We start from the raw sequence: 9529 nt of genomic DNA, 5'->3' as shown, positions 1-9529 counted from the left end.
CTAACTATTTCCATGTATCTTCTTGCCTTCTAACTAGCGTTCTCGCAATATGAAATAGTGTATCTTTGCTTCTCTGGTTAAATCTGCTTTACATGAGTCTGAAAGCAGGAAGAGTGGTATTTTATTCACTAGAACTTGTTAACACCCCTGTCGTATTACATGAAGCCAGCTCAACACCAGCTGGAGTTAGAGCCAGATGAGAGAGGATTGGAGAGAAAGGGAGTGTCCCTCTGCACCTACATTACAATAAAGATATATTTGTTTATCTCTCTCTGTCTGCAGAGCTTGTGTACCTCATGAAAAGGTATACAGAGTCAGTGTTGGTGTGCGGTTTATAGTCCCACTGTTTCTCCAGGTGTATGTTTGTGTGTTTGTGAGCATCACTTGCACAATCAGTCCTCTCCAGTCCCTGATGTTCTACTGAAACACAGGCACAGAGATCACCTTAAGGACCACCAGATATCTGAGAGGCACATCTTCATTATTTGATCTTCTCTCAGGAAATGGGTCAATATTTTCTGCAGTTGTGTACAGAGACAAAAGCCTCAGGCGAGGACTTAGATGGAAAAGAGCATTTAGACAACAGGTGACTGTCTGCTCCAAATGTAATTATCAACAGTGATGCAAAGTAACTATTTACATGGTACTGTACATGAAGTACACATTTGAAATATTTTCTTACACAAAATTGTACTTCATTAAAGTACAATGCTTCAAAATGATTTAAATCATTTAGGAATAGTTGCAGATTAATCTTCCAGTAGACTAATTGATGAATCGTCTAATTGTTGAAGCTCACATGTAATTTATTTTGCGTTCCTTACTAATTAAATTTGTAATTACAAACTCTCAACATTATGTAAACAGGAGTAATTGAATATTTTTTTTGCAGTTGACAACAACTACCTTTCTCTCTCTCCCTCTATCCATAGGCTGCCCTGAACTGGCCAAGTCCCAGCAGACAGAGCGGTCCCACTGGGTTGAGGGGGGAGGGGAACCCCCTAATTAAGATGTCCCTGCTCCCACTTACAAGCCTTCCACTTTAAAGCAGAGATGTCAAATCTGGTGAGGACTATAAACATACACTGAAGCATCATACTGTACACAAGGGGTTAACAAGCTGCTTTCACAAGCTGTAAATGCCCTCCCCTCATCCACTCCCCCCTGGAATGGACTGTCCCATGGATTCACATTGTGTGTGTGTGTGTGTGTGTGTGTGTGTGTGTGTGGGTGTGTGTGTTCGCTTAGCCATATATATTGGGCCATGTGGACACAGACGTGGAGTTTTGTAGGATAGACTTTGTATTGGCTGCAGGGCTGTTGGCCTCTCTTTCTTCATTTCTTTCTTAAAGACAACCAGCAGGAATATAAAGCAGCCCACTAGACTGCTTGTTGGAGGGAACTGAGGAAACGTTTCTCCCTGAGAGTCTCACAAAGTACCTGCACTGTAGAATAAAAATGAGTGACATGCTGGAAGAGGGCTCTTTCATGTTCACATCGGAGTCCGTAGGAGAGGGACATCCAGGTGAGTCTGAAATCAACCTGAGCTACTTGTGTGCAAAACAGGGACATATATAAGGGAAGTATATTTAAGTGTTTCCTGTAAGATATTTAACAGCTTGTCAAATTTCTCTGTAATTAAAAAAAAATATTACATACATATTTACCCTTTTCTTATTTAAACACAGAGAAATATTGATTTAACATTTCTCCCCAAACCCGCGAAACATGCATATGAATAAGCATCATGCAAGTTGGACAATGTGTCCAAAATAGCTCCAAAGTGCAGAGCATTTACTCTCGGAGCATGGTTGGTATTCCATTCACAGCAACATGTGTTTACTGCCCCTCACTCTCACTCTCACTTATGGGCAACAGGAGGTGAACCTGTGTGACACACTGGTGTACGATTGCACGCTGAGGGGAAAGTGTCACGTTGACTCTATCCTGGGATACAACTGGCATGTTGACATTAATGTTCTCCGTGGCTGTAAACTCATTCAAGTCCAAAAATGTTAAATCCCATGTTGACAATACTTTACTTTAAGTAAGCCTTTATTAGCAATATATACATGTTTAATAAATGGGTTATAACACACTAGTTATAAGTAGATATGTATTTATTAATGTATTTCTCAATAACTTTGGAGGCCAGTCTATGAATATAGTTAATCCTTGAAAATGTCTTTATGATTGCTTACAACTACATTCAAATGTGTTATAAAATATTTATTGAATGTTTATATATTGCTTATAAATGCTAAATAGGACTAAAATAAACAAAATAAAGTGTTCCGCAGATGTTCAGACTTTAAACTTAATGATTAAAGCTCAAATGTAATCTACCCTCAATGTGTTAAATGTGTTGAATATATGTAACGAAGTCTCCTGTGGTTAATCGATAATTAGTAAACCAGTTTGGCAGCTTCACCAATAATGGCAGAATGTGGCTGAGCCTCCAAGATTATGTAAAACCACATTGTTAGGAAATAAATGTCACTAAAAGAAATGAAGAGAAAAACAAACGTGGTAATCATAATCTAAAAAAGGCATGCAAGTTACATGCAGTGTGTGTCATCGTAAGTCTGTGTTGTAACAGCAGTGCTGTGAAGAAAAGCAGATGGAGACAGTCAGAACATGTTAGTTCTTTTTTGTGAATGAAAGATTTCTTAATTCTTCCTAATGATATAACATAATGATTGAATTCAAAGAGTTAAGACTTTCCATACACTGTTTGTACATTCACTGATGTGTGTCGCCTTGGTAAAAGGCTGCTGCACCAACCTTTTGATTTGATAACACATCTGGGCTGTTCTCACAGATAGTGGCCATTTTGTGGGATCAAAGTTACACAGTTATTCAGCTGCAGACTGAAAACCAACCGCAAAGTTAATCTGAGTTAATATGCAACACATTTAATTGAATTAATTGTATTTCTCAATATCTGACAATTGGTGCTGGCACTATATTTTGAGGTTCTCCGTGTCACGTCGAGCCAACGCTGCCAGATGTTGATGTTGTTTCTGATGTGTGTATTACCTCAGCAGGATGACAGGGACAGGCAGTGGTTTGTGAGGCATTTTTCTGCTGCTGCTGCACTCACATTTACAAATCCAAATCAAACTGTCTCTATCCTGAATCTAAACCTTTTTTGTTTTTATGCTTGTTGCCTCTCCACAGACAAGATTTGTGACCAGATCAGTGATGCTGTCCTGGACGCTCACCTGAAGCAGGACCCAGATGCCAAAGTGGCCTGTGGTGAGTAAACTACAATTCAGATCGAATTATTTTTGTTTCCATGTTTTTAGAAACATGGAAACAGAGAGAGAGAGAGAGAGAGAGAGAGAGAGAGAGAGAGGGAGAGAGAGAGAGAGAGAGAGAGAGAGTTATGTAAACGTCATCTCAATATCCTAACTTGTTTTTTTTAACCTTCTACAAGTAAGACAAAGGGCAACATGTGGTCAGTTTTGACATAGATAAGTGCAAACAAACCCGCACATTTAAGTCGTCTGGATTGTTGAGTTTATTTATTGTTTTTCAATATTAACCTCTGAGATGACGAGCGGCCCTCTGAATGTGCTGATAACGGCAATCAGGCTGTCATGTGTATGAAACATCTATTTCCAAGCGAACAAAGTCAAAAGTAGACCTGTGTCCAAAATGTTCTAATATCACAAGGTGTTTAAAAGCATATGTAATGTGTTGATTTTATTTTCAGAGACCGTGTGTAAGACTGGCATGGTGTTGCTCTGTGGAGAGATCACATCTCGGGCCAACGTGGACTACCAGAAGGTGGTGAGAGAAACCATCAAACACATCGGCTACGACAACTCTGACAAAGGTGAGAAAATAACTTGGAAATTATAATATTTACCATATTATAATGCGGAAATTCGTAATTATTAATGAACATCATTGGATCATTTGGATATAAACAAACACAAAAATCACTCAGCCTCTCCAGGAAAATAGTTAAATACAAATATGCTTATCACAAAACAGACATCTGAGTTTGGGTGCAGCATTTATAATTTCATCACTTTCAAAAGATAATTTCCCTATATATATATATATATATATATGTCCCCTAATTCTATCTAGACCAATCACAACAGAACATCAATGGACTGACATTATGGACTCTGTACCATGGCAGCTGGCTGACATGTTTTTTAAGAAAATAATACCAAAAGTCAAAGAATAATAAGTAAATGTGTCTATGAGAATTGTTAATAGATACCTTTTCTGTAATTAAAGGATTTTCCTTTGGAGGGAGACTAGAGTCACCAGTTTCTCCTCACTGTCAGATGCAATCACAACACTTGATCTTTGGTTTATTCTATTATCACGACACTGTGTAATGATGTTGAAGGTATTACACTAATAGTAGCCTAAAACCTTGATCTACATTATCTCATTAATATCAGAGTATTAATCCATTAATGTCCATTAATGTTTTTCCCTATTATAACACTTGATTGTTGCCCTCTTATCACGCTGTTACGTACATTTCTGTCTAATCTTACCTAGATATACCCATTGTCAATACCAAGCTTTTACCTGGTTATTGCTTTAGTAATTTCATGGTTTTACTTCATTATTACCTTAAAGATCACCCTTTTGCCTCACTGTTACCATGTTATTACCGAGCTGTAAAGTGAATTGCAACAAACATAGAAGTAACGTGCCCTCTGCGCCGTAATTCACTTTCCTTCTGTAGGTTTCGACTATAAGACGTGTAATGTGCTGGTGGCTCTGGAGCAGCAGAGTCCGGACATTGCTCAGGGAGTCCACATTGACAGAGCGGAGGAGGACATTGGAGCCGGAGACCAGGTAGGACTGTTGCAACAGGACAATGTGTCCTTTGGCTCATGTCGACTGGAGGGCTGGGTGATAGTGACATAAGTCAAGTATCATAGTTTGTTTCACTCAATACTACAGCGTCATAGAATTAAGACAATTCAGCAGAGGTGGAAGAAGTACTCAGATCCTTTACTTGAGTAAATAATCCCTTAAAAATAAAAGTGCTGCCAATGTAAATGTCTCCTGTGACTGACACATCAATACTGGTGCATCAATGCTCACATGTTTCTGTTGTAGCTGGCCACAGTGGAGCTAGTTTTAACTACGCTGTATAGAGTCAGGGAGTTTAGTCCTGTGGTTCCACTGGGTCACGAGATGATAAATGAGGGTTGGAAAGAAGGAAAAACAAAGTTCTGCTACACACATTTAAATTAGTTTTTTGGACTTGAGTAACTACTGAAACGTACAGTATGAGAGGAGCAGAATTGTACTTATCTAAGCCTACTGTACTTGAGTATATGTATTTAGTCACCTCTGAAATGTAAGGTAAATGTAAATCCAATATAGTATATATATAATATTTAAATATATTTCTCTAGCTGACTCTTCAGGCTGCAGTGTTGTGCAATAAATACATATCAATATTTTAACATTGTCTACTCTGCCGATGATGATCTGTGTCATTATATAGTTTACATCTTTCTGTTCTGTCTCTGTCTCTGCAGGGTCTGATGTTCGGCTACGCCACAGATGAGACAGAGGAGTGCATGCCTCTCACCATCGTCTTAGCCCACAGACTCAACTCAAAGATGGCTGAACTCAGACGCAGTGGAGCCATCCCCTGGCTGCGTCCAGACTCTAAAACACAGGTGAGGCTTATGTGTTGTATTACAATACATGCAAGATGTTGCTTTTGTTTTCCTCCCAAAACACAAACAACAGCACAGCAGTCTTTCTGTGAATTAGTTTTTTTTTTTACTCTGGATGTCTTGCGAGAGATTGATTTTGGTGCCAGCAGACAAAATCGGATCAGACTTATTTACCAAAAAGATCTGTGTGTGGAAAGAATAGGCCTTTGACTGATTTGGAATCAGTTAGCCGCTGACTGCAGCGCTGTGACAATAAGTGTCTAATGCCTTTGTGTCAAATATCGGCTGTTAGAACGTCAGGCAAGAGTATTCAAACACAGAGCTATAGATGAATCACTGATTGGACTGGTCACACATTTTCACTACAACAAAGAAGTGTCAAGGATGCGTCCATGTCGTTATCTGTCTCATGCGAATACAGCATGGCGATATCAGTGGTTTCAAGAGAGAACAAGGAAACTTTAATCATCCTCTGAGTACATTTGGGTCACTAAAGCAGCAGCAAGAGGAAACTAGGTAAATGAGAAAGAACTGTAGATTAAGTCAGTAATTATAACAAATTCCTAACAAGGTGTACTTTTTAAACTTTTTGAGTTCTTTGTGTCTCACAGGTGACAGTGCATTATGACCAGAAGGACGGAGCCGTGATCCCCAAGAGAGTTCACACCGTTGTGATCTCTGTCCAGCATGATGACAACGTCTCTCTGGAGGAGCAGAAGAGAGTCCTCAAGGAGCAGGTAGAGCCTCGTAATCACACCCACTGGACTGTGACTAATGTCTAGCTCTGGAGAGGAAGGTGTTAATATGGCATTGATTTTATTAGGTGATCAAAGCTGTGGTTCCTGCTAAATATTTGGATGACAAGACCATCTACCACCTCCAGCCCAGCGGTCGCTTCGTTATTGGGGGACCTCAGGTGACCATCACACGCAAGCTGTTTATTTCATCTAGAAAAAAAAAAAAAAAAGTAAAAGTTTCCATTGATTAGATTTTTGCTGATCTTCTCTTCTTCTCTGCCCAACAGGGTGATGCTGGTGTGACAGGCAGGAAGATCATTGTCGACACATACGGAGGGTGGGGCGCTCACGGTGGCGGAGCTTTCTCTGGCAAAGACTTCTCAAAGGTGGACCGCTCCGCTGCCTACGCTGCTCGCTGGGTGGCCACGTCTCTAGTCAGAGCCAAACTGTGCAGGAGAGTTCTGGTTCAGGTGAGCGTACGCAGTCATTCCTTCACCCATCCAAACATGCCTGAGGGCGAGGGCTATGCTGATCCAATACGTTCTATCTTCCCGTCTGTGTGCGTGCCACAGGTGTCTTATGCTATCGGAGTGGCCCATCCTCTGTCCATCTCCTTGTTTACCTACGGCTCATCCCAGAAAACAGAGTCAGAGCTTCTCCAGATTGTCAACAATAACTTTGATCTGCGGCCAGGTGTCATCGTCAGGTAAACATGCCAACATGACCTCTGTATCCTCCTTCTAGGCTGTTTCATTTTAATCCAAATTGTACACATTGTGGCTTTGAGGTGGTGGCTTTGGTCTAGATTTACATTTCCCTCAACATTTTGGCAGTGAAGGCTAAATGCTGTAAAATATAGAGTGATTAGATAAGCATTTAGTTGTCAGACTTTGAATTGATTTATTTCATGTTAATTTGTACAGCTACACAGTTTGAACCGATGACACTTACTGAAACATATATAGCTAAAGCTAGTTTTCAATACCCATCCCTACACGGGCCTTTAGGATATACAAAACTCAAGACTAAAATACATACAGAGTAGCACATAACACAAACAATGATGGAACAAAATGATCAATTAAACTCAATTACAAGCACCAGATTAGTCATGCTCCATGGCTGATCACTTTAAAAAAAAAAAACTTCCTACACATTGTTCATCCTTAAATCTTTTGAATTTTTCATTGAGTCCAAATAACTCAATGTTTTTTATGTAAGTAAACTGTTTTACGTACTGTGTACGTAGCATATGCTTTTATGATGTTATGAGGTAAGTGTGATAAGTCAAATTCCACACTTTTCCACCCTGTTTGGATGACATACTGTACTTTGCGCGTGTCCTCCTTCCTTGTGCTGTACTTGCATTTTTATAAACTCACATAAAAGTTTAAATATTCTCAACCTTTCCAGGCAAAGCATGGAGTTTGGATTGTGAATGTCACACTTGCCCCAGGCAGCCAATTAAATCGAGCGGACTTTTTTAAAGACATAATATACTTTCACTTTACACAGACTGTGTCACTTTAAAGATAATCCAAGCAAAGGTTCCCCAGGGGGAGGGTGGCCTGCTTTTGCTAAAATGTTGTGGTTTTGCCAGCAAACAGTTTTGCTGGAGATATGAAAACAAGTAGAACAACATTTATAAAATTACAAAAACAACATGGGTATTATCCTGTGACGTGCTGGCGGTCCTGTCTCACCTCTGATGTTACATTTCTTCTGTATCCTCCACAGGGAGCTGAACCTGAAGAGGCCAATCTACCAGCAGACAGCCTCTTATGGCCACTTTGGCCGACCAGAGTTTACTTGGGAGGTGCCCAAAAAGCTTGTCTACTAAATACTCACCTGGAGGCTGAACGAGGTGCTTCTTTGTGGACTACAACTGCAAGCTCCGTCAACTGATAAGACATTTTTTATTAGGAAGAAGTAAAGCCAAAGCGTTAGGGATGAGTCAGCTTTAAAAAGGGGAGAAAATAATGATATGCACGAGTAGTCGTAGCCTACGGACATACAGCTTAATAGGACACTCCCGACGGTCCACCCCCTTCCTCCTTAAACATCCAATTATTGGTGCTAATATATATACGTACAATCATTAATCAGAGAACTTCCTTGCTAACATGAGGGAACACCACAGCAAATACAATTATCTTAAGACAAATACTTCTACCCCCACTAGAAGCAGTGTTTTACCTCAAAGCTGTGAATATATTTGTATGTTACGTGACCAGTATCATGTACAGGAACAACCTCAGCGCTTAATTTACTATGGTTGCTATTGACAACAGCAAGTATTTCATCAGTGACTGTCCTATCAATGTCAATGTAATTGTTGCTCAACCAAAGGCTCAGCTTTAGAAGAAAGAAGAGATATTGTTGTCATGACCAGAGTTGGGCAAATTACTCAGGAAATGTAATAAGTTACTTTGTACCTCTTACCCCTTTAAAATGTAATAACATTATTTTAGTTTATGACATCCCTGCAGCAGGTTTAACGCCATTTATTTACGTTATTTCAAATTTCAACTGAGGGTGCAAACTATTAATCTGAGGTTGCGATGCATGCTCGTGGACCCTCTTGAGGACCGGGTCTGTGTCTTCCTCGGCCTCATCTTCACCTGATAATTTGTCTTTTTAACCTGCAGGCCTGTTGCTGTGAGTCAGCAGATATTGCTCATTTTAACCAATGACTTGAAGTCTCTTTGCAACGGATCACCAAACTGTCGAGACTAAAGCGTTTAGAGCGCCACTGATGTCTTAAAATTGCTGCATTTTTTGTCAATATCTGACAGAATACCTTGGTGTAGATGCAGATCTCCTTCTATGTCTTTGAGATATTTAGCTAAATTCATACTTAATGTATTGCAGATCGAGGTCTTTCCCCTTGGATTTAGAGGAAAAAGGGGAGCGTTCAATCACACTTTTTTTTTAAACGAGCATTTAGAAAATTGAGCTTTCACCATTCCTTAATCACGAAATATTTAATCAAATGCTTACCTTCTGATGGCATTTAGGAGTGTAAACTGTACTCACCTTCAAATGTCATGTGCGTCGGGTTTGAGGACTTTGTGGTGCGTGTAACAACCTGTGCTTTCATCTACTGCCAACATTGTTTTT

General features: G+C 39.8%; 1 protein-coding gene across 1 annotated transcript; it reads left to right on the top strand.

The window, feature by feature from the left end:
* The first annotated feature begins 1458 nt into the window (after positions 1 to 1458).
* mat1a (methionine adenosyltransferase I, alpha) lies at positions 1459 to 8692 on the top strand. Its single transcript, XM_034552324.1, has 10 exons — positions 1459 to 1525; positions 3181 to 3258; positions 3719 to 3841; positions 4721 to 4833; positions 5529 to 5672; positions 6284 to 6409; positions 6496 to 6588; positions 6697 to 6879; positions 6982 to 7115; positions 8147 to 8692. Exons 1-10 carry the CDS (start codon positions 1459 to 1461, stop codon positions 8247 to 8249), a joined length of 1164 nt encoding a protein of 387 aa, XP_034408215.1. The 3' UTR covers positions 8250 to 8692.
* The last annotated feature ends 837 nt before the right edge of the window (positions 8693 to 9529 follow it).

The sequence above is a fragment of the Cyclopterus lumpus genome, chromosome 15 (assembly GCF_009769545.1).
Source record: "Cyclopterus lumpus isolate fCycLum1 chromosome 15, fCycLum1.pri, whole genome shotgun sequence".
In the NCBI taxonomy this organism is placed as follows: Eukaryota; Metazoa; Chordata; class Actinopteri; order Perciformes; family Cyclopteridae; genus Cyclopterus; species Cyclopterus lumpus.
Note: the sequence above shows the minus strand (reverse complement) of the source record. Positions and strands in the feature narration are given on the sequence as shown.